This window comes from Anneissia japonica, unplaced genomic scaffold, assembly GCF_011630105.1.
Source record: "Anneissia japonica isolate Jap-2015-1 unplaced genomic scaffold, ASM1163010v1 scaffold287743_len2803612_cov181, whole genome shotgun sequence".
Lineage (NCBI taxonomy): Eukaryota > Metazoa > Echinodermata > Crinoidea > Comatulida > Comatulidae > Anneissia > Anneissia japonica.
In genome coordinates this window covers 2635057-2661054 of record NW_022733259.1, presented here as the reverse complement: position 1 = coordinate 2661054, position 25998 = coordinate 2635057, and the positions used below count along the sequence as shown (strand labels likewise).

General features: G+C 34.5%; 3 protein-coding genes across 3 annotated transcripts; 2 read left to right on the top strand and 1 right to left on the bottom strand.

Moving 5' to 3' along the window:
• The first annotated feature begins 2299 nt into the window (after nt 1-2299).
• On the top strand, nt 2300-6022 carry LOC117115993. The gene is made up of 5 exons (XM_033259920.1): nt 2300-2395; nt 3578-3816; nt 4441-4689; nt 5454-5642; nt 5891-6022. Exons 1-5 carry the CDS (start codon nt 2302-2304, stop codon nt 5921-5923), a joined length of 804 nt encoding a protein of 267 aa, XP_033115811.1. The 5' UTR covers nt 2300-2301; the 3' UTR covers nt 5924-6022.
• A 1159-nt stretch (nt 6023-7181) lies between these two features.
• LOC117116020 lies at nt 7182-21306 on the top strand. The gene is made up of 16 exons (XM_033259950.1): nt 7182-7513; nt 7902-7946; nt 8722-8733; nt 9324-9457; nt 9974-10096; nt 10599-10750; nt 10930-11132; nt 13288-13398; nt 13516-13605; nt 13704-13812; nt 14109-14490; nt 14665-14751; nt 16651-16809; nt 17483-17623; nt 18104-18198; nt 18372-21306. Exons 1-16 carry the CDS (start codon nt 7331-7333, stop codon nt 18455-18457), a joined length of 2112 nt encoding a protein of 703 aa, XP_033115841.1. The 5' UTR covers nt 7182-7330; the 3' UTR covers nt 18458-21306.
• LOC117116025 (protein dispatched homolog 1-like) lies at nt 21030-25770 on the bottom strand. Its single transcript, XM_033259959.1, has 2 exons — nt 25354-25770; nt 21030-24682 (listed from the first exon to the last, which is right to left on the bottom strand). Exons 1-2 carry the CDS (start codon nt 25763-25765, stop codon nt 21612-21614), a joined length of 3483 nt encoding a protein of 1160 aa, XP_033115850.1. The 5' UTR covers nt 25766-25770; the 3' UTR covers nt 21030-21611.
• Between the last annotated feature and the right edge of the window lie 228 nt (nt 25771-25998).

The window sequence follows — 25998 nt, the reverse complement described above, 5'->3', positions numbered from 1 at the left end:
AAATTTAAGACTATTAATTATTTGTATTGTCTGATTTCATTTACTTTAAGGGCTTATTTACTGTTTTTATTTATAATAATCTTGACCTCTCTTACTTAAACTTACCCATTTGTTACGCCAACCAAATATCTAAGAATTGTCTTAAATAAAAAAAATAAAAAGAATATCATAACAATATGAGATTTTATATAATTTTTATTTCTTAAGGTCTTTTTCAAATTGTTGACTTGAAATACCAATCAATGTTTCACCTATACTTTTATTTTTTTATGCATGATTATTTTTAAAAATTATGTACAAATGAACAAAAATGACATTGAAAAAGAAGTATGAATAAAAGTAGGTTGCCCCCACGAAAGAGAAAAAAAAGTAACTCGAAATGAAGCCCGTACTATCTTGATTAGAAGCCCATGGGCAACTTTTCGAAGTTATTTTTGCAAACTAAAGATGAGGGCTTCTTTTGGAGATGGGCTTTGGGCTTCTATTCGAGGTTTTACGGTATCAGATGATTGTAAATAATTAATATCTAAATATGTCATTACTTTCTATATATTTCATAATAACTAGGCCTATATTATTATTATTATTACTGTATTTATTCGAATTGTTGAAAAAATGTTTTTGTGTGTAAAATGGATACGTATATACTCAAATAAACGCCCTTATTTTCACTGTAAATGTGTCCGACTACAACATAGGCCTATTCGGTAATTACCGTCAAATGTGTTATTGCGTGATCATAAAGACACGGTTAAAAAATAGTGTAAGTTCTAATAGAGTAGAACATTAATGGATTGTGTTGAGATTGATTTTACTTCTAGTAAGTTTGTTATTTAATATATTTACTAGCATATTTTTTCATTACTTTTATCAATTATTATTATTATTATTAATATTATTATTATTATTATTATTATTATTATTATAAAATTTCTTTACGAGGTTTGTTTTCAATTAGTCGATAGAATGCAGTGCTACCAACCAAAGATATTTATAATCCTAACTTACCGTACTTAATAACATTTATATAATATTTACTAGAAATTGCAAATTGCAAGTGAAGTGCTGCGAAGTACAACTGCGTATAAATGTTCTTCGAACAAAATTATTTATAAATAATTAGCACGCTGAAATAGGCTAGTAAATAAGTTTAACTGGGTTCGTAAATAATATTGGCCTCAAAATATTGTGCCTGAGACATGGGCTGATTAAACGTAGAAATAGAAAACCTAGAAATATAGTAAAAACGCTGAATAGTAATACTCGAGCGTTGCGACATGCGGACGTTGGTACGTGTAGGTTAGTCTACAAACGTCGCCTAAAGTAATTGATTTTACCCGGCAGAACGAAAGAAGGAAACTCCGCTTTTCAATCGTCTTAGGCCCTTGTTTTTTGACAAACAATGACCTTTCAGAGGTCAAATTGCTGTCAAGAATATGAATTGACTGCTTCGCAGCAATTACTTTAAGTGCACTTATTTTAAATAATATATACATTGGCTGATAATTAGTCAGGTAAATAAAACAATATAATGAAAATATACGCTTTATTCATTTGAGGATATATAATTTTAATAAAGTAAAATGTACTTTGTTATAGTATTTTGTTTTAATTATGTTGATAACAAATAATTAGCATGTTAAGAAATACAATATTAATGCACGAATTTGTCACTCATTGCTTATGAATATATATGTAGCTGGTTTGTTGATACAGTTTTATGCCTAATTATTATAAAAAGGTGTTATATTTTTGTAAAAGTGATTGTTTAAAGTTTGTTTCAAAAGATGGAAATCAGTACTAACGACAGGAGAAGGCATTATCATAAAGTACTTATAAGAATAATTTATGACAGCTATAAACTTATTAGTCTTATATTATATTATATATATATATATTTATAATATATAACGTGTATACAGTACTTGCACATGCGTGTTTTTTTTTTTACACTGAGATAGTATAATATTGAAAGATGATTAAGAAAACCCGATCCAATTAAAAGATTGAATTGATAAAATGTCGTGTCATTCGATTATTCGTGTAGTGTTTACATCTGCTCCTAATAATACGCGCGTAAATCCAAGCTTTGAGCGTAGGAAACTACGCAGTTCCGGTCTGACGCATACGCGCATCTTGCTTTGCCATAGCAACAATGTTGATAAACAAGAAGCGAACCTAAGTACTCTCTCTCTCTCTGGAGTCTCTCAGTCTGGCTCACTACAGTAACTGTAATTACTAACAGTTAGTAGTAGACCTAGATAGATAAAACAAAATATGCGTTAAAAGTAGCAAGGAAATATGGATCATCTTTGGAAACTTGCTGCCGAGCTGTTTGTAGAACAAATTGCACCAACGGCTAATCCAGTCAGAAGTTTAGAATACGACTGTGGTGGTAAGTAACTGTCTCTTATACACATCTAGATGTGTATAAGAGACAGATATATATGTATGTATGTATTTTCAGATCAAGCTGCTTATATGTAATATGCCCTTTTATATATTGACTGAGTAGATAAGCGTAAATTATATAATATTTAAGTAAGAGGCATATGTAAATATGGATATTATTTGGTAATTCGTAGGTGCGACAGATTACAAAACAACTGGAAAATTGCAGGGCCGAAAAATCGTCCAATTTCGACAAGAACCACGAGCTATCCTTTGCGTTTTTCTTCCAAAATTAGGCTATTTTTCACCTTGTCGTTTTTTAGGATGATTTTTACAGCATGGTACCCAAGTGTAATGAAAATACCGATTATGTTTGAATTAACCTTGTTTAACATAATTTTCATCTTAAATGTTGTAAATTATGCCTTAATTAAGCCTATATGCCTATTAAAAAAAATTATATAATTTTTAAGCTTAAAAGTAGATTTTAAAGGCATTTCTAAACATGGATACTATTTTGGTCCTTAAGTGACACAGAACACAAAACAACTGAAAATGGCAGGGTCGACAAAGTGTCAAATTGCGACAAAGAGAGTTTTTCATTTTTGCCACAACTGAGCTATGTTTCGCCTAGTCGTTTTTCGGGTGATTCTTACAGTATGGTACCCAAGAATCATAAGAATACTGATTATGTTTGAATTAACCTTGTTTAATATCATTTTTATATAGCATTAAATGTTGTGAATTATGTCATAATTAACTCTATATGCCTATTGAATAATTAAAAATGTATGGTTATGGTACCCAAGAATCAGGGAATTATCGATTATGGTTTTCACCTAGTGGTTTTCCATAGCATTCAGGCCCGTATCCATAGGAGTACGATGGGTGTGACGCATCTCCTTAATCGAAAAAATACACATAGTTAAGCCAGTATTTTGGCATTAAAACTATGGTAATGAAAAATCGAAGCTGCGATCCAACCGGCTCTGCTCCCTGGCTCCATTGGCCCATCTTTCTACAACCCCGTGCCCCTCCCCTCTCGCCACAACAACAACCCTGGCACCGCCCTGTTATACCTACTCCCCCAAATTTTAGTTTAGGTTAAACTTATATAATTATAATAGGTCTATATGAAAATAAATTTTATTTTATATTTCACTATTTAATAATTATGATATTACAGCATGCGATATCACCGCTATATTAGTAAAGAATAGCGACTCAGTAGACAGTAAGCCAGACAGCGAACCGACTAAAATGCGTCCGACTCATGACAATCTGATGCGTCACCTAAAGCCCGGGAGGATGACTAGTTTGGCAGATCGAAGTAGTTTCGATCTCTTAAAGAAATTGGACGATAAAAAGACGAACTGGCAATATAGACGCTCCAGAACACAGGGCTGCACACTGTTTGGATCTAAGGTTTATTTTTTTTATTTCAGTTTTAATATATAACAATATAATATTAATTTTATAGTAATATAGTAAAAATGTAATATTATGCATAATGTTAAGTCTAACATTAATGATAACGTCAATAACAATGACAATGACACGCTGACAATGACAATTATAATGACAATGAAAACAGCAATGACAGTGCCAATGACAATATTAATAAGGTAGTGATAATGCTCATAATGAATTAAGTGGGTTCGATTCCCCACCGATGTTAAGTATTTAAGAACATACTTGGGTACGATAACACGCCATATGGGGGCAAAACATCACTCCTATGATATTTTCCTGACGCTAACTCACATCAAATAGCATACCGGTATTGCAGTACCCGCTGCTACTTGGGGGTCGGATTCAACACATAAGCGGAATCTCGGTGGTTTGGTGGTTATGAAACCAGGCTAGTTATCTGAAAGTCATGGGTTCGATTCCCACACGAATCACTTGCGATTTTTTGCAAGTATTTGGAAACGTACTGAGTATTCGGTACCGTACAATAACACGTCATGCAGGGCAATCACAACTAATGAAAAAAAAGTAAATTGTGCTGTTAAAGAGCGTTTAATTACATATATTTTAATCTCGCAGATTCCAGATTATATGATAGACGTCGAGTTTATAGGTGTGAAGAAAACCAGGCTTCCTAAGAAGGTGTTCCTTAAACTAATAGCCAATGAGAAGATTGATTGCATAACACCTTTCCTGACAAGATGGAAGTCGTTTTATGTTGTCACCAAAGTTTATAAAGCGGACGCAATCAAATTTCGAATTGTCGTCGGTGATCGCACAAGAGTCATTTCGAAGAATGGGATACAGTTGGCATTTGAATACACAAAAGTAAGAAGTAAATTTAATGATTAGCAAATTAAATTACATTTAAAAACTATAATTTAATTTAATAGTGTGCAAGTTGATTTTTTATTTCGACATGCATCCATCCAAGCCGGTCAAAATGTAAACGTAGGTTGAATGCACTGATCTCTATTATAATAGCTGGATTGCTCATTGGCTGGTTTTAGTAAAGCCACTGACGCCATGTTGGGGAGCCCAAAACTTCAGAAATAGGGCAAAAAGCTTTTGAACCGGTGTGACGACAACCAACAACGCGACATTGCTCACGCTTTTGTAAACTACACAAATAGTCGCATTGAGTGGTTAAATGATTTGAAAAAAAATATTTTTTTTAAATTTATATTTAAATTATTAAAATATATTGCAAGAGTTATTTTTAACAATAATTTAAACAAATTCAAACAAAAACTTTGTCTAGACTTGTACGTCACTTGGGCTCTTGCATATGGCGTCGAAGACTTCACTTTTTTCTGTACAATGATTGGACAATGAGCAATCCAGCTATAGTAGAGATCAGTGGTTGAATGCCACAGTGAGAATGGGTTGCAGCCTGATGATATTCCCATATACACCACACCTTAATTACCTAACTGTATGTTCCCATAAGACAAAACAGACTTGATTTGTGGAAGGAGTGGCGAAACCCCCAAAGCGTTGAATATTGTGTCCCAAACGCAAAGCGAGATTGGCACCCTGGCTTGTGAGCCAGGAGGACCGGTTTTTACTTATAGTATTGTTTTTATTTTCAGGTCAATATAACACCGCAACGGAAAATGGACGTTTTCAAAGATGAAGAGAACGTCGAAGGGCAACTGTACCTGGAAACACTGAGGCAAGAAGGCAGACTACAGAACTTCTACGCCTCGCCTCATAAATCTGTTGTCGAGACTCTTCAAAATGCATTAGACGACATTGACAAAAAGGCACACAAAGGAGGAGTCAGTATTAAAAAATTAACACACGTATAAAATATATTATACATAACTATATTATTATGATGTATAAATCAAGTTGCAGCTTAGCATTGGGAACACAAATATATAGATGTGTATAAGAGAGGCCAATATATAAATAATGTAATTTCCATCTGTGTCTGTATGCCATTATAGTGTATAAAAATAAAAGCTAAGTTACTTATTTCATATCAACTATGCACACGGTAATGGGCTTTATTTTTCCCCAACAGCCTTTGCAGTCTCCTGCTTTCGATGTTGAGTGAGATGGTGCGTTATGCAGAATCCTTACAACAGGAGGAATTTTACATAATTAGAACTTTACCATAACAAATGGTGCACATCAATAAAGAATTGCCTTCAAGTCAAATTGTGTGGATAATTTGTTTAATTGTTTTCATTAACACATAATATCATAATAATATTATACCAGTAAATAGATGCAGCAAAGAAAATGAACTTCTGCGGGATCGAATCAATTACATCTTGCTTTCGTTCCGGTAATCTGCAACTGATCTAAACCGCCCTTTAAATCCTGCAGCAGGCTATACTTTCTTTATGTATTGCATTATATTGGGCTAGTTATTTCTAAAACATTGTACACATACAAGGAACCTTTCCGGAGAGTATATCAACAATTGACCAATAAAAACATGCTATATACAGGGCCAGGATGACGTGCATATCCAGTACCTTCGTCGACCGCTAGGTCGCACTGCCTGTGCATAATATGCTTATTCCAGATATAAACACTAGAGATTTACACATAGTCTCACATCATATTGAATGAGGTGTCTGGCTTCTCACAATCACTGCATACACATATCATGGTAACAAGTATCATGCAAGAACATCAGAAGAATCATATAGTAGAACACCTCCTTTGGACACCCCTATTCAGAGGAAACCCCTAATTAAGGGGACACTTTCTGTGAATCGAGGGGCATAGGCCTATCTTTTAACGCTACAGCCAACCCCTAATAAGGGGACACTCCTATTAAGGGGACGGGACACTTTCTGAGTGTGCAAAATAGTCAAATCAATACAATTTAACCCCATATTAAGGAGACACTACCAGCGCTTGAACCAGCGCCGATATTATAGCTGAAGGTTACGGTGACCCTGACTTAAACCGCTCGGCCAATCAACTAGCCATACACTTATCAAGTAACTCGTGGCTCTCATATGACTTTATGAGCTATCAGACTTCTCACAAATCATTTGTATATTTATATGATGTACTTTAATTACTGAGATTTATAGATAAAAATTTTGATGAAACCCTACTAAATAAAATTCTGCTCCGTGTTATTATTTTCAATGACAAAAACAAAAATTATGCGTATGTCCAGAGTGGGGAATTCTCGACCAGACCCCTACTATACACATTTCATCAACAAAGGGATTTGCCAATTATTTGTCAATAGAACAAAGGTAGAAGATTATCGACTTTCCGGCTTTTCTTTGTCGACTGGTCACCGTTGTCAAGCAACACTATGTTTAAGTATATTAGAGTGGTGGACAATTATATTGCACTAGGACTTGGCACACCTTGCCAAAGTACTGTACGAGTAGAGAGAGTCTTCATTTTTTTTAATAGGACTGAAATAAGTGTCATTGGGAGTGTACTTAGGTATTAATAAAAAGAATTCAAATTGGGATAATATATAAAAATGGGCAGTAAATTCACTGGAGGAATATCAAGGAGACGGGATGAGATGTACGGAAACACAAAGTTTGATCGTCTAAAACACATGAAGAACTCCCTGACGACTGATCATATATCGATGTTGCAAAAGGAAGGACGAAAAGTCAGTCTACCGCCATGGGAAAGTACAACGAAAACGACTTATATAGTAAGTTTAAAATTGAATGTATTATAATTTAGTAAATTATAAATTCTTCAATAAATTATAAATTCTTCAATAAATTATAAATTCTTATATAAAATAATGTATTGAATAAGATATATTTGAATTGTTAAGCCTATATAATAAATATAAATTAGAATTGATAGTTAAATAAATAGGCGGGCCTATATAGAGCGAAATATATATTTGAATTGTTCATACATAAGCCTATACTATAATAAATATAAATTAGAAGTAATAGTTAAATAAATAGGCTGAACTATATAGAGCGAAAGATGATGTATGTAATAACGCCTATTTTAACCAAATACATTGTATCTGTATCCTCCTCTATGATTACGATTATTCAACGTATGATCTTTTGCTTTTGTAGGGTCGTCAACCAGTAACCGGAGTGTCCGTCGACACAGCGTTCCAGGTGAGAAGTAGAGATGTAATCTTTTACTAAATTTGCCTTTTCCGAAAACATTGTTTTTATTTTGATTCACTTTGAATTTGTTCGAACTCATGATCAAGTATTTTTAAAATCGTCCCTAATATTAGGATTACGTTATTTGTTCAACACACAGGCTTCTGCACAAGATTATGAAGATATGCAAAATAAATAAAAATAAATTGAAATAGGTTGCATGTATGGTTGTGGGAACCAGACTAAGAAAAGTAGGCCTACAAAATAAGGCTATCTATATTTATTTCATTAGGCTCTTATATAATGATATTTGGAGACATAACGAGGAAACCCAGAAACAGAAGGATGTGAATAGATCATTTATGCCAGGCGATTTCGGACTGTTTTATATTCATCATAGGACCTATATATTAATCTGTCTCTTATACACATCTAGATGTGTATAAGAGACAGATATTATACAGTATTGATTAATACTGAATAAATATTAAAACCAGTGAAACAAATATTTAATGAAATTGATACAGAATGAATGGATGGATGAATATAAAATGGAAGAATATAGGCTATCATTTTCATATGACGTTCACCAATATATCCATGGAACTAATTCTTCACCTGTTAAATAGGTCCGACAATCCATCATTGCCATAGTGAGTGTCTATAGAACAAAATCGATGACTAACTATCTTTTGCACATATATAGCTTTATTTAATGATAATGTTTATCACCATTCATATATGTTTATTTTTCATATCCTTCTTCTGGTCATTAATGTTGCAGAAAGAACGACAGGTACGTAAGGAAATAGGTTGGCAATAATAGTAAAGTACCGGTAATGAATAACAATCACTATACAAACAATCGTTGAGTGTTTTGCTTTTCCATTTATGATGTGTTTGAGTATAATTTTCATACTATAAAAAAAAAAACCAAGTTATTTTTAGAGATTACTAAATATTATAGGTTATGAGGTCCACTTGATGTACTTAAAATGAATGGGAAGGAATTCTTCAGAAGAGAAAATAACGATAGTATAATACGTTATTGATCAGGAGTTCAAATGCATGCACAAGTCAGTGACTATGGCAAATGAATACCATAAGGAGAAATAGTATCATAATAATGCTAGAAGTCTAACAGATGACTTTTAGTGACGTCATTACGTTCTACGGTCTATCGTAGTCGTGCAATGGAAAGCTCCCTAAAAGCACAAAAGCAAAAGCAATAGCGTAAATGTACGTAAACACGTGCATTTTGTGGGACAACATGGTGTGCATTTAGGACAGGCGCGTATTTCTTTCCTTGTTCTGATTGGTCAGTTGTTAAGTTTATTTGACACTCCTGAAAGGTCCATTTATAATGACGTTTTATGTTTACACTAGAGAGCTAGTCATTTTACAATGCGAGCCGATGGATCAAACATTGAAGACGTAATCTACAAATCATCTACTGCTATGAATGATTATAATAAGAAGAATACAGATGTGGTATCTTATACACATCTATCCTGCAGCAGGCTATACTTTCTTTATGTATTGCATTATATTGGGCTAGTTATTTCTAAAACATTGTACACATACAAGGAACCTTTCCGGAGAGTATATCAACAATTGACCAATAAAAACATGCTATATACAGGGCCAGGATGACGTGCATATCCAGTACCTTCGTCGACCGCTAGGTCGCACTGCCTGTGCATAATATGCTTATTCCAGATATAAACACTAGAGATTTACACATAGTCTCACATCATATTGAATAAGGTGTCTGGCTTCTCACAATCACTGCATACACATATCATGGTAACAAGTATCATGCAAGAACATCAGAAGAATCATATAGTAGAACACCTCCTTTGGACACCCCTATTCAGAGGAAACCCCTAATTAAGGGGACACTTTCTGTGAATCGAGGGGCATAGGCCTATCTTTTAACGCTACAGCCAACCCCTAATAAGGGGACACTCCTATTAAGGGGACGGGACACTTTCTGAGTACAGCGTTCGTATATACACGCTTTTTGTTGCTGTTAGAAACGAAGTGTTCTCCGAAAATAACACAGACAATAGCCCATCAACAGTGGAGATTAGCTACAAGAGACGAGAAGCAGTGTGCTCAACGCTTAAGCAGCTATTCTTGCAGTATGATATAACCAAGTAAGTTCAGTTAAAGGAGAATTCAATATAATATAGGCTTATATTAATTTTAGCATAGAATTATCTGTCTTGTTGAACCAATTGGTTCAACAAAACAGATAATTCTATACTATTTATGGAACCAGATGAAAATCTTTAAGCATATTATTTTTCTTCATCATATAATATTAAGCGAGAGCAGTTTGGCTCAGTCGGCTATGGTGGTCGCTGAGTCCTGGACATTTTTTGGTCTCCATTTGAATTCCCATCGCTGTTCCCTTTGTATGACGCTCCGTCTTTCGGATGAGACGTCGGTCCCGTGTGCATTATGGGCCCATGTGCACGTTAAAGAACGCAGTACACTCTTCTGAAAAGAGTAGGGATTGTCTTTCGGTGTATACTGCCCAATCACCATCAGAAGGAGACCCTACATTAAATAAGTCTTCTTCAGATCTTCGTTGGTTATCCTTGGTGTTTACACCGAATAAATCCATCCATAAGCGATAATTATTTTCTATCAAAGGAATGGTTACGTAAGCAAGGAGGCGTTAAAGAGGGCTTGCAATTGTCTCCTGGAGCCAATACCAGAAATTGAACTTGATGAAATATTGAAGGTCACTAAACGTGGTATGGCGGGCACTGTGGACTACAACCACTTTATACAGCAATACATGAGTAAGTACATTCACAACAAAAACTATAAGAATAATAATAATAATGATGTTAGTGATGTTGATAATGATGGCGGTTGTGTTGATGATGATGATGGTCATCATCTTAACCATCACAATAAGAATTTTTAAAAATTACATACTATCGTGTATCATTCATCAAATATTCTTTATTCACACAAGGTAACGGTGAATCCCGACACGAACCCGAAACATTGAAGGCCGCACAAAGATCTGAGGAGAACGTAAACTTTGATGATATTCCTGGACTGGAGGCTAAAGAAGAAGCTGAAACAGCTTCCTGGCCACCAAAGACTACGGCGGGGAATCCCCTGTTGATTACGTCGGAACTTGGAAAGAACTATCAAACGACAGCTCATTTTAAGGTAAAAATTAATTACAGATCTCCCTCCAATTAAAGACCACTTTAAGGACCAGTGTTGTAGTGGTCTTTAGCAGCTTTGGTCTGTAATTAGAATCTCTAATTAAAGACCGGCACTTAAATTGGTCTTTAAATATCTCTGTTTAGTGGGAAATTAAGAAATGATGTAGTAACTGTAAGATTGTTTTATTCCAATTGTTTTTTTGAGTGGATGTACAATTACTGTCATTGCTGTAAAAACCTGCACCAAATCCACTATATATTTTTAAAGTATTAGAACATTCGGTTTGGTCTGTCAAAATCTTTGGTGTTAAAGAAAGCCGTCCTAATTAGGAAGAATCCACTTCCGGGATATCTGTTTAAGTGAGTTTTCTTAAGACATCTAAATATATGTTGCTGTGCATGGTGATAACAATAATTATTGGCACTAACTGCTGGGAGACAATTGATAATACAGTAGTAAAAACTTGTAAAAGCATGCAAATTTCATCATGAACGTGCGGGAGATGGTTTATTTCGGGAGATCGAGTCCTTCCTGCCGCTTTCCAGGAGACTCCATTCAGGGACTCTGCATGAGACTTATGACTCATGTGCACTAAATGTGGTCTTTACATTTCTATATTTAGAGGTAAATTAAAAAATAATACATTAAATGGTTTAAAATAGATGTAAAGTTACTGCGTGCTGTTATTTATTCTTAATAAGCATTTCATGGTAGCCATACATCAAATTGTCTTTCCATCAAAATATTACTAATATTGTCGTTATTCAATATACTGTACACAAAATACTGTAAAAACAGTGCAGTGGCTAATGTTTATATGTGTAGTCATACATAACACAATTTATTATAGAAAAATGAATTTACATCACTATTTATTTATATTGGTCTTTAATTGGAAGGAAAATTTTCAGTTGGTTGGTTGGTTCTCTAAATAGATGCACGCATCATCAATCGATCACGATAAAATCGTTTGCCAATACATGACACTGAAATTTCCCCTATTTTTTTTAAATAGTCCGTACAGAGTCGTAGTAGAAATAGGTTCACAAACAGATTTGTTTATGATAGCAATCAAAGGTCGAAAAGTTATGAACTTGCAGAACTTGATTGTTCATGAAAATAATTTATGAATCATTTTTCAAAAGACATCTGCTGGCCAACAGATATGATTTAAATATGTTTTGGTTTGTTTGGACACCACGGTGCACTGATTATCTTTCTCATTAGCTTCTGTCAAACCATAGCAGACTACGGATTCTCCAAATTTAAATTTAAAAATTTAGAAATTAAAAAATAATACATTAACTGTTTTAACATGGATGTAAAGTTACTGCATGCTGTTATTTATTCTTAATAATCATTTCATTGTAGCCAGATATCAACTTGTATTTCCATTAAAATATTACTTTTGTCACTAAAATAATCGTAACTATACACAAAACACTGTGTACAAAAAAGTGCATTCGCTATTTCTATTTCTATGTGTAAATCATCACAATTTATTATAGAAAAAATTAACATCACTCTTGGTTTGTATTGTTCTTTAATTTTCAGTTGGTTGGTTGTTTTCTAAATAGAGGGAATATTTAATAGGAGGAAGTGGCGTATCTAGGGGTGCGCGGGGGAGGGAGCGCACCCCCTCCCAAAAAAATTACTCGCGTCCCCCGGTCGCCCACACCCCCAAACATCACATTCAAGTAGTTAAAATCACCTTATTTTGCGAATTAGTGCCCCTCAACTGATCATCAAGCTCTCACCCTCCCCCCCCCCCCCACTCATCAGCATCCCCATTTCAAGAACTCAGGATACGCCACTGATAGGAAGTAACAGCTAATGATATAAGATATGCATTCAACCGGTGGCCGCAGAAATGTGGTCTTTAATTGGAGGTGGCTTAAATTGGAGGGGTCTATAATTGAGACCTGTATGCTATATTCACCATCTTAATTATCATCATCACCATCACCATCATCATCATCATCATCATCATCACCACCACCACCACCACCATCATCATATCATCATCATAACCATAATTGTATTTTAAATACTCATAGTGCAAGTACCATTAACAGCATTATGTTATTAAAAACGTGAACTACATGAATCCATAACATAAGGTAGTACAATAATTATATATTCTGTTTACAACTAGTTTGGCAATGACGGAGAGAATCCGGCTTCTGTTTACCAGAAAGATTACGATATGAAAGGTCACCTAGCAACCGATAAGCCAGTCCATGTGAAACCACCTGTATCATCCGAGGTTGGTACTTAAACGATTAAACAAATTGTGCAATAGCGTACTGGTGTATGTTTTATATAATATATTTATAACAAATAATTTTCAAATCTATATTAAACTTTCAATTTGCATCTGTAGGTTATGCATAAGAGCGCCGATTCTGAATTTGGAAAAAGCACGAAACAAATGGACTTTACTAAATTAAACATGATAAAGGATCAAAAAACGGTAAGAACAGTCATGTGACCATTTTATATTTAGTAATGACGTAATCAGAGCACGGATGATTTATTATTTTTATAAATATTCTCTTATGTTTATCTCAGTTTGTCGTCCCTGAAACGTTGGCTAACAAGAACAAATTACGTCATTCTAAAAACAGCGTTGTTCTGACATGTGACGAGCAAAGAAACGCAGAGGATAGACAAGCATCAAGTAAGTAACGTAGACGGATGATGATTATGATGATGATGATAATAATAAAAATAAGTCTAATAATAATAAGTATAATAATAATAATAAGTATAATAATAATAATAATAATAATCACAGATAATGATGATGATGATGATGATGATGATGATGATGATGATGATGATGATAATGATGAGCATGATAGGGATGATGATAATGATGATGACAATATGTTAACAATATTCAATGAGCTTCAATGGATGGGGCGTTTGGGAGAATTGTGTTTTTAAGAGCATTCATTATCTTATTTCTTGCAGTTGCTAGGTCTAGTTTTATTAAGTACGAGAATATGACAACGCAAGCGCCGTGTACGGCAGAACGGCCAAAATACCGCTACCTAGATACAGAAGCCGCATTGCCATATATGGGTAACACCCCCTCTAAATCTGAGGCCAAGGAGGCATTTAGCAACCTAACATCTCCAGGTGAGGTTCTCGCAAAGCTGGCCCAGGTAAAAAAGGAAAACAAAACAAGAGTAAACGAGCAGAAGAAAGTCCATTTCAAGTTTGGGTCAGAAGAACCGTCCAAAGTAACAGAAGCGCAAGATGAATACATGCAATGTCGCGCCGTGGGAGATGAAGTGCCTAGCGCTGGCAAGAAAAATATGCACGATCCCAGGTTTAACCATATCGCAGCAAGGTATGTTTCTAAAATTTTATGAAATACTTAATCCAATATTAACATATTCACGTGAACAGTTAACGTATATTACACAAAGTGTATAGTAACGTGTTCACCCACAACATAGACAGCGTACACCCAACGTACACCCACAAATTAGATCCATCAAACTTTTTCACTATCTATTTACAGCAAAAACACACAAGACTTGAAGAAAAACCCGATGTCGTTGAATTCGTTTGATACACTGAGGATGAATAAGAAAGGATATTTCAGTGGGTAGGTAGCCTCTTAAATATCTTGATATGCATTTTGGATAATCACTCGTTGTCGGTCATCCAGTCTCTGAGGCATAAGTTGCAGGTAGATCCCTGGTTCTTAATTACTTCATTTGAAGGGCCAAATTATTTTTAGATTTGATGTCACGGGCCAAAGACAATCTCCGAGTTTCAAGTATCTTGCTATAATTTATGTAAAATTCTGAGATGCTGTGACCAATGATCTGATAATTATTTCGGTGACAAAATAGTAGTGATAGTCCTGATGACGTCACCAAACCTGATTAGGGGATTCTGATCAGATGATTCTGATCAGATGATTGATGACTGGTGCTGGCACCAGAATAGAAGTGTATCAGCATTTCATTTGTCACCGAAACTGATCGTTACGGGGTAAGCTCCCGTAAGTTTTTAACAAATTATTCTGAATACTTAAGGCCCGTAATCGTTCTTATAGCCTCATATTCTGTAAGTTACATATGATTTTCCCCCTTACCAATGTGTTGAGTTCTTTTAGAAATCTCTCTCTGATGGGCTATGCCTCTGCAACTGGCACCACCACTTAATTTAAATTCTCGCAAAATTAGAAACTGACGGTTTTATGTTCCGCATTCATAGAGTAGTCCTCGAATAGTTACATAGGCCTAATAATAAGCAGGCTTATACAGATTTGAAATTAAAAAGTAAAGCATATTTTCACACCAAAAATATTTTTCAGGGTTGCTTGACATTTAATGTTTTCGGTGACTGGTACAGTAGGCCTAATAGAACGTGTCATGTCTCCCTTTCTTCGTTTAAGTGTACCTGTGGGCGAAGTATCGGTTCCTGAATTTGGCTTTTTTTCCTATCATGAGTAAAACTGGATATTTCATTTTTTTATCATATAATTGACCTTGCTTCTTACGCCTAACTAAATATTGTTACCTGCTCGGATGTCGTCCGTACAACAATTCCCTGGTAATAGCAATCATGTAGGAGTATTTTCAAACCAAACATGAAGTTACAGGCATAATCGTGACAAAAAAACGGAATATTTTTTTATCAGCCATACAAAGTCTATATAGGTGTAATTTTGCCCTACCTGACGTGGAAATGTACTGAATACTCAGTACGTTTGAAAACAATTGCGAAAAAAATCGCAAGTTATTCTCAGGTGAGACTCGAGATCGTGGGTTCGTGTCCCACCCGAGAATAACTTGCGATTTTTTTCGCAATTGTTTTCAAACGTACTGAGTATTCAGTATTACGCAAATCCAGTTACTGTCTATTCCATCACGACAATTTTCTATCATACAAAGTTTGTTCAACTTAATAGTTTGGCAGACAATCTGTATTTTCTGTGTGATTTCACCTATCCTATATCTACCATATACCAGGGCTCTAAAGCCTAAAAACATTTCGCCTGTGTAAAACCTCTAGTTCATTCATAATTAAAAAAAAAGTCTCTGATAAAGTTTTTTTTTAGTATTTGTAATGTCACATTTAGTACGGTAGCTGAACTAAGACTACCAATCTTTTGGCGTTTGTCGATTGGTTGAGCTTGAGTAATTAAATTCCAATCAGACCAATCAGAAAAGAACCAGGAATACGCGGTTGTCCCACAAACGCACGCGTGTACGTAAAGTACGTATAAGCTGTCGATTTGTGGATCCTTAACAACTATCCAGGAGGAAAAGGCTTAGCGGAAATATTTATAAAACCATTCTTATATTCTTTCTAGAACTATGACTTGGCTGTAATTAATGAAAAAATGTTTGTAGTTAAAAATTCAAATGCTGATTTTTTTCTTCTGCGAATAAATATAGACTTTTAAATGACCAAGTTAATATGGTGGTTTTTTGATAGTCTTTCCTAATGCTAAGACAGGTTGTTTTAAACAGTAATGTTGTTTCTCGGTCAGGCAATCAACTCCTGGTAATCCCTTACATCTAAGTCTGCACCGTGTGTTTTCAAAACTCGACCCGGATTCAACTGGTAAGGTTACTAAAGAACAGATGAAAGAGGTTTGCGGCAACAAGATCAACATCAGCCATAATGCTATGGAGGCACTATTGAGAAAGTAAGATAATTCACGGTATTCAATCGGGCTCAACTCATATTATTGTAACGTAGCTGAGCTGTAGCGGTGAAAGTTTACTTTTCAATCTGGGATTCTTGAATCAAATCCTGAAAGACCAAAACAACTGAGTCTTTTAAGCCTGCTACTTTCCATAAAATGTCTACACTCTATCGCCGATACTCTTGGCGACGCTGATTGGACGGGACGGTTATGTAGTGTAACAGTGTAGTAATTTTATGGAAACCAACATAAGTCTTGGTTCACACTAGAACACATTAGACGCGTTAATGAAGTAGGCAAACGAACAGTGACGACGTACATGGGATACGCTGCTTACGTACGTTTGCATGAACGCACCAGAAAATTGCTCTAGTGTAAACAGCCCTACGTTTATAGAAAGTTATAGGTCCTACAGTACCGAGACAGCGACTGTTGATTGAGAATTCATCAGATTCTTATTTAGTATGAATGGTAGATGAATCCTAAAGGGAACAGGAGTTCATTTTCTTCATAACCTGCCATCTCTATTTTAGAGTAAAACAGAATAAATAAATTAAATATTTAAAAAAAAACTTCGTAGTGTAATAGGGCTAGACCTCTCTGATGTATTTTAATAAAATAGGTTATCAATCATTAATTGATTATTTATTAATATTAAATTTATATTTTCTAGATGTGATCGTTATGAAGATGGCAATATAAACTACCACACATTTTTGAACAACCTGACAGAGCAGCAGATACCAGAGGGTATATCGACGGCACATACAGGCTCTACGATGTCGAATGATTACAGACCGTTGCAACAGAGAAGGTAAAACCTGTTATACACTCTTTGGTAAAACGTGTATACTGCCCTCAATAGAAATCCAACTTTTGGATAACTTCACAATTTCGCTATTCTGTGATTGGTTTTGATACGGTGCATGCGTATTGATAACATTATATAAACGCAAGTATTGCCTGATGATCTGAAAACTGTTAATTAAAGCAAATCTAAACAAAATTTCTAAACGCCTCAAACACGACAACACAAAAGATTATTGTATACCATGGTATTTTACAGAACACTAAGGTAAAATATGAATATTTGAAGACTTGGTTGCTGAAAAGCATTTTACTAACTTCAAAACTCGGTTATTCATAATTCCCCCACATAAATTTAAAAAAGCAGAAGGTAGTATTCAGAGACAAGTGAAAACGCAATTAAACGTAAAATTCGTAGTAGGTGCGTTTATAACAAGTACATCCTTTACAAGTTTTTCTACATTTTTTCTTTTTTTTTTTACTCTAGTTTTACTGAAGCCCAAGTAAGGACAATCGAGCATATGAACCGAAAACCAATCCTTCCACAACCGTCACACTTGTTTCATATGGACGAAAATAGAGGTATATATAATAATTCTTTATAAATTAAATATTAAATTACTTCGAAGTGTAGATAAATGTATAAGAATACTAACGATGATATAATCGACTCACAGTTTCAACATCCAGAGTTTGAATTTATCTGCTGATGTAGTGAACTATCTTTCATTTGTTTATTTTGTTTCTGTTTCCAGGCAACAATTTTATGTCGACAATGAACCAAGATTTTATTCAACCCGTGATTCAACCAAGAACTTGGATACCCAGTGACGCATGTTGAAAACAATCGTTATATTACACCTCTGGTATTGGGGTGGCTAACAATTGTCACATTACACGTCCGGTGATAGGGTGACAGAAAGCAATCACTTCTTCAATTCACGTCTTTCACATCAGTGGATTTGATCGGCCCGAATTTTATCCACAATATCGTGTTAGATTGACACTTTACTTACGGTATTTGAATAAACTCAGAAATTCATTATAAGAAACTGACACCCATGAATTAAGGGACACTTTCAGACGATGAATATAATCAAGTTATGGCATAAGTATGCCATTGCATTTACGAGAACGATATTTAGGTCATAATTCTATGTGCGTAACTTGTTTTCTCTGTTTTTAAATTGAGGTTTTTAAATCGAGGTAACCTCAGTTTTTTTACGGAGGTTAAGAAAACAGGAATACAGTATACAAGTGTCTTTAGTATTAAACAATGCACTTTTACATTGTCACAAGCAAACCTTAATGGATACAAGTTTTAATGATTACTTAATGAAAATACATTTTTATGAAATTATTTATATATTGAGTTCATAAATATAATAAAATAAACCTGTGGTCTACTTGATTTTGTTATTGATTTTATTATAAAATAATCTTAAAAACAAACTATCGAAAATTAGCACAGACAATGCTGAATCAAAGTACAGTATAATATTTATAGCCGATTCTAATTATTTTCTTCACACATTATATAGACCTGTTGGTACACATTCTATAGCATAGCGCCCTCTATTTGGTCTTTTATTATTACGGCATTATACATTTTAACATTCTGCTAAAAAATTCGGTGGTCATTGACGTAAATTGATTAGGCCCTATGTTTATTTTATTCCTTCCAGTAGTAACACAAGAGAACGAAAACAAGGACGAAGAGAGAGGGAGGATGAGATTCGGAAAAAGTTCTACAAAAACCACCATCACTGGAAAGGCCTTAAACATTAAACATTAATAATAAAAATAGCTACAAAAATATAAGATAATTATTTTAAACATTCAAATACAAAGCAATCAATCAGACAATTGACACTTTAGCAAATGCGACAGTAGGACTGTTATGTTAAATAGTATTATTTAGGCCTATATTAATATGTAGATGCTGATGTCTATAGAGATTTTTCATTATTTTACTGAATAATATTTAATGCCATATTATCGCCCATTTCAAAAGTGTCCATTATCCTACTCCTTGCAACTTAAGGTCACTACCCACCTTAATCATGCGACGTGCCTGAATGGAAAATCCATTCTGTTGGTTGCTGATCATTCTCCAAGTCTTCAATATCGAATTTACTTCAAGAGAAGTATTAAATGGCAGCCAAATTTAAATATTTTCAACATAAAAACATATATCTCCTCAACCGCATATTCTCAGAGCACTACTGACCATAATCTTGTAAACTTGATATTTGTAATTCAATATTTAAAAATACTGTAGTAAAGCCCCATTTACACAATGCAGATGCGTGCAGTGTTTTGAAGAATACAAACTATGCGATGTCGTCGTGTCGTAATCGTGTATAGTGTAAATGGGGCTTTAGTTAACTGAAAACTGGATTAATTTCACCCTCACCTCTTTGCATATGGTATTCTTTGTTGTATTCTTTGTTTTATTTGGAGTTAGTATCATATTTAATTTAGTGTTTTAGTTAGTAATATTTAAGTTCTTGCCAATTTTAACATGGTGGTATACTGTATTGTAAATTAATTTATTGATATAATTTCTGTAGGCCTAATTGAGTTAGATTCTTGTTTGAACATTCAGAATGCACAACATAGCATTTTGGTTTCAAGGGCATGCTGCTTCTTTTTATACACTTTACTTGTAAACATTGAAAAAATATTAATGAAGAAAACAATTACAATTAAAATTATATTGTTGAAACTGTCTTTAATATAAATCAACAAGTGTTACATAATGACAACAACATATGTCAAATTTGCCAAAAAAAAATCAAAACATGGTATATTGCAAAACAATGTAGGATGCCGCCAAACTTCATTTCAAAATGATTTGCAGCAAGTTTGATTATGCAGAGTACAGGGCACAATAAACTTTGCATAGCATGCCTAGCAAGGAGCATACATTCCTGCAACATGGATATAAAAAATAGGTTCCACTCTGACTATGGTCATGAAATGAAACTTTGCATTTTATTTAGATCTGTAAATAAATTACTTAACATAACAACTGCTTCATAAACACAAGTAATGCTAACGATATATACAATTTAAAAATTTTAAATTAATTTTAACTAATTAATTAATTTTAATTTTAAAATTTATTTAATTTTTTTTAAATTAAAAATTTTATAGTGGGCAAATCATAGGTGGATCCAGGAATTCAAACAAGAGGGAGCAAGGGGAAGGAATTTCACAGATCAAGAGTCCAGACCACTTTAGCCCACCATGGTTAGAACTGATGTACTAGATAGCCAGAAATGGCACTCTCAGACTTACATTTGAATGTAATTTTTTTTTTCCCCCATTTAAAAAAAAAATCAACATTTTACCCAAATACCCAGACCGGCTAGGCCCTTCATGAATCCCCCTTTGCCTAAGAGTAATAATCCAACAAACCTCAAAGAATGTGATCTCACTATGAATTTATTCTCTTGTAATACCAATCTCACTACAATCAGCCACAGCATAAATTGGATGTGCATAATGCACAATGTAACTATGACTGAAACATACAATATTTTCGCTCAAACTTCATAATCATATAATAAACAGAACATAAACATTAAAGTGATGGAATGGGCAGTGTACTGGCATAGCTTCCTATTAATTACTATTTTTTTTTGTGGGGGGGGGGGGGAATGGCAAATTTGTTTAAAGAAACATTACAATAATCAATTCACATAAAGATCAACACATTAAATAATCAATATATCTATATAATTTATTAGCAAAAACACAAAAATTGATTACAATCTTAATAAACTAGTATAAAAATTGTCTAAAAATTTAATGTTTTTCCATAAAAGAGATATCATCAAATAATTTCCTAAGAAAATCTTTAAGACAATTTTATTCCATTCCAAATTCAAATATCCTTGATTTTTATTTTTATTCTCTGTATTGATAAACCCATAATACATTGCATATGTGATTGCAAAACTAGTGTTAATGCGGTTTATATAATTCATTTAATATAAATTACCCGCCAATGGTACCCATACATTAACTAATGTAGGATCACGATTTGGTATCATATCGGATTGAGGAACACCATGGTATACCCGCGTTAAATATTGTTCGCCTTTTAAAACTACTTCCGTACTTGTGTTCGTAATTACATCAAAGTTATCTGGATGTAAAACCTGTATGGCTGCTTCCCCGAGTCTTCCTTTGTAATCTTTGGTTTTTGCGCAAATGTCATTTTCTATTTGCATTTGTGGTGTGTTCCACGTTGGTATTATTTTATTAGTGTCCTTCAAAAGTGTAGTACTGGGAGTACCGCGATCAGATGTCACACATGGTGAAAATTGCACAAGGGATTTGAAAACGGGCATTGTCTGTAGTGAGTCATTATGCAGGCACTCAAGTTCAACGGAATCAGAGGATCGTGGGATACTTGACGATTGTAACGACATACTCTGTTCTGTTGTCAGTGTATGCTTTGAGTACGACCTCTTGCAACATGCTTTTCGACAGCATGTGCTGGCTAATTGTCCAAAACCTTTTTCGGGGCCGATAAAGTGACATACGGATTGAAAGAAGAATGTGGAGTATACCCATGTAATGGTCATAATAAGCATTAGGAATATTCCCATTCTGGTGTACGATAAAATGGTTGATGGCATCATGAACACTCCGGCAGAGAATGTAGTCAGTGCTGCCATCGTTATTGCACAGCCCATCTGCGACACCGAGAATATTACTCTTGATTCGCGGTCCTTTTCCTGAGCTAATTGGTATGCGACACCATAGTGAACAGTGAAATCAATCGAAAGACCAACAGCTACAGATATTATAACAGATTCCAAAATATTGAGTTCCCACCCAAGCAGTACTAAAACACCGATTGTCAAAAAGATTGCACCCGAGACAGACAGCATTGCATAGCAAGTTATTAAAGTATTTCGAGTAGTTATAAATAGTACAATGGTAGCGATTGATACAGAAAGCATAAGCGAATGTGGAGTTCCAATCGCGAGATTATGTTGTAAATCGTAAAATGCTAATAAGTTTTCGTCCGCTATTGCCCAGCCGTTTTTTAATCCATCCGGAGCGGTTTCCAGCTCTTTAACAAGCCAGTCATTGATACTGTTCCAAAAATTGCTTACTTTTCCATACACAACCGAATAATTAAATTCCGCCTCAAAAGTTATTAGAACGATACTAATCCTATCGTCGTCCTTGTGAAATTTTGGTCCTCCGACCGTCTGATCATAATATATTAATAAATCTTCATAGAGATAAAGTACTAATTCCTTTAAGCAATACTCAAAGACTGCTTTTGTGTACGGAAATGTTGATTTATTACAACATGGCGAAACATCAACCCCTGTTGACGTCAAACACGGGTTGCGCGCCATCCAGTCACGAAAACCTTCCATGAAACATGCCTCAGGGTGATAACCTGGAAGTGGTTTATAAAATGTCTGCTTACGTAATCTTTGGCAAAATTGATACATCCATTCTTGTGACTCTGGACTTGAAATATCCAAAGTATCGTCTAAAACTAAATGACCAGTATCATCAGGATCCCAATGATTTCCATTGTCTACAGCACGTATTCCAAAAAGAATATTTACAGGAATTGAATTTGAAGGCTCGCTATCTTGCTGCTTCTCAAACCAAAATAAATGTTTATATATAAGATCGTATCTCTCAAATGGATGCGTACTCTGTAGAAGTTGAAATTCTGACACAGTTGGCAGACTCAATCCAGGAGCCACAAATATTAAAATAGCACCAGCTACAGCTAAGAAAAACAATATTAGTAACCACATTATTCTTAAACGAATAATGATACAGGGTAATAATTTCTCAAAAAATATCCGTGAATATTCACTTGCTTGGTAACGTACTTTGTGAAAGAAAATACAAATTTCATTTAAGTGGTTCCTTTTATGATAATTTTCATGTCGTTCTGACGATGACATACAAGTAAATTTCCGACAAATAAAATCATGAATTACTACAACAGCAGGTAGCCACGTCATAGTTAAAACGAAGTTGATAATGATTGCAGTTCCCGCATAAATCGCAAAACAACGTATAGCTGTAATTGAGCTAAGGGCATTTACATAAAACGCTGCAGCAGTTGTGAAACTTGTTACAAACATTGTCAGCACCGCATGGCGTGATGTCTCAATCAAAATTATCAACAGAGGAGTGTGAGGTTTGTCAAATCGTAACTTTTTCCAAATATCACAGAAAACAAACGTGTCGTCAGCGCCAATACCAACGAGTAAAATTATAGCACATAAATTCATGAACGGAAAGAAAACTAACCGGAACACAACAACATAAAAGAAGTAAGCGAAAACAAGTGACATCATTATACTGACCATTGTCATTATTGTAATAAATATTGATCCAATATAAATCCACATAAGAAAAAACACAGTCAGCATTCCAAGGGCCGGGTATAACGTATCTGATAGCAAATAATCAATAAACATGGAATACTTTATGCCGAAGTCGATACCAGCGATTTCAGTCACACCATCCGACAAATCAGAATATTTGAAGTTATCCTCATAGAGCTTTTTTAAATGACTTTCAGACTTCGTGATTGGTGCAATAAGCAAAGTTGCAGATGGTTCGGTATTTTTCGGGTTTGCAACGCTCAAAAAATCAATACTTAATATATACTGAAACATCATGTACACAGCATTAAAGCGGGTGCAGTTTGTTGGCACTGTGTAACAATATTCAAGACGTTTTGAGTCTGAGCTGTAGTCCCAGCATAATCTCGATAGTGTCCTATTATGGAAAAAACCTGCACAGAATTGAAGTAATTCAAGTGTATATGTAACGTCTTCTTGTTGAATATCAAAACACGAGGATTTATTGCGTAGAAGGGTTATGTAATTTCCTAAAGATTTACTTGGACAGCATTGGAAGTTTTGTCGCAAACAATGGCGATCGAAATCGATGTGGCTACGGAGCCGTTGATCAACCTCACAAACTGATTGGATAGCTTCTACGGAGAATAACGAATGCTTGGCCTCCGCGGTGAATGCTATTCTTGCATCTAAATCACCATCTGAAATTTGAAAATTATTATCATTATTGTGGTCTACAGGTGTTTAAACATATGTTCCAGTACCTCCTAAATGTGATGATTTTTAAAATATTGCCTTTTTCGAAGTTTGATAAAAATGAAAAAAATCATAAAGTATTCTAACTTTGTTCCGATTCAGATTCAAATTTATTTGTCCAATATGGAAATAGCAGTGGGTACATTTTCAGGTTATTATAATTGTATAAAAGACATTTATTCCATATAGATAAAATATATGTTAAAATAACTCCAAACATACAATAACAAAATACAGTTAAAGAATAATCATAATATTGTACATCGAGATAGTAATTTATAAAATATTTAAATGTTGAATAGAAGATTCCAGTTAAAATTGTAAAATTACTAAAAGAATAAAAGTATGAAAACAACTAAAAGATACATCCTATAATAATAGTTATCGATGTCAAAATGCTCTAGGTACTTGGGGCTTTCTCCTATCATTAATTTAGAATTTGTGCTTTTTTTTATCATAACTTATGATGGTGATCCATCATAACCAAGAGTTTTTGTTATAAAAAAATCCTGCCTTTTTAAAGAGTAAAGCCAAGACCCTGGAATTAGAAGGCAGGCACCTAAACCACAAAGTCACAGCTCTACTCATAACATAATGTTAGCCTAGGCATACTTACACCTATCACTGCAAAAATATGATGGCTCAGCATCGTCATAAGAGTATGATGATGAAGATGAAGACAACGAGGATGACGACCCTCGGCCTGTCGAGTCGGCAGGCTCGTTGAGGTATCCCATTGTGTCAAGGTCTCGCACCACACGATCGTCCGATGCACTCTCTTCAAAGTAGTCATCGCTATCGTGCAATGTTGGGTAGAAAGATAGTGTTTTCCCTGGTTCACTTTCAGCTAGGTAGAAGTTCCAGCTTGTTATGCGACTTTTGATGTCTGTTCCTCTTGCTTCAAAACCCTTGGAGAACAAATGGTAAAGTGTTTTATTTTTAAAAATTTGATTGTAAAAACATTCATTTTTATTTTTACAAGACAGTGTTTCACTTAAGGGAATAACACTTATAAAATGAAAATCCATATCCATGTCTGGTCGTATGCAAGTAAGAATTAGTTGGTGAAGTGTTCTTTTCTAGCAAAATATTTATACAGTAGATCAAGTGTTCACTATGAGCACATCCCTGGTCTGTAAAAATGGGGGGTGGGAGGAAATACTCCTTTCTATCAAATCCATCTTCCACATCCTATCATATTTAAAAGTGTAGCATATAAAGATAACAACATGACAACTCATTGAAATATATTGATGTATAT

What these genes read in the sequence shown, in the direction of transcription:
- LOC117115993 (XM_033259920.1), top strand. Translation starts at nt 2,302, where the DNA reads ATGGATCATCTTTGGAAACTTGCTGCCGAGCTGTTTGTAGAACAAATT. An exon ending in TTTAGAATACGACTGTGGTG is followed by an intron (nt 2,396 to 3,577) that starts GTAAGTAACTGT and finishes ATGATATTACAG; the next exon opens with CATGCGATATCACCGCTATA. An exon ending in GCACACTGTTTGGATCTAAG is followed by an intron (nt 3,817 to 4,440) that starts GTTTATTTTTTT and finishes TTAATCTCGCAG; the next exon opens with ATTCCAGATTATATGATAGA.
- LOC117116020 (XM_033259950.1), top strand. Translation starts at nt 7,331, where the DNA reads ATGGGCAGTAAATTCACTGGAGGAATATCAAGGAGACGGGATGAGATG. An exon ending in ACACATCTATCCTGCAGCAG is followed by an intron (nt 9,458 to 9,973) that starts GCTATACTTTCT and finishes TGTTGCTGTTAG; the next exon opens with AAACGAAGTGTTCTCCGAAA. An exon ending in AAACGACAGCTCATTTTAAG is followed by an intron (nt 11,133 to 13,287) that starts GTAAAAATTAAT and finishes GTTTACAACTAG; the next exon opens with TTTGGCAATGACGGAGAGAA.
- LOC117116025 (XM_033259959.1), bottom strand. Translation starts at nt 25,765, where the DNA reads ATGGATTTTCATTTTATAAGTGTTATTCCCTTAAGTGAAACACTGTCT. An exon ending in ATATTTTTGCAGTGATAGGT is followed by an intron (nt 24,683 to 25,353) that starts GTAAGTATGCCT and finishes TTCAAATTTCAG; the next exon opens with ATGGTGATTTAGATGCAAGA.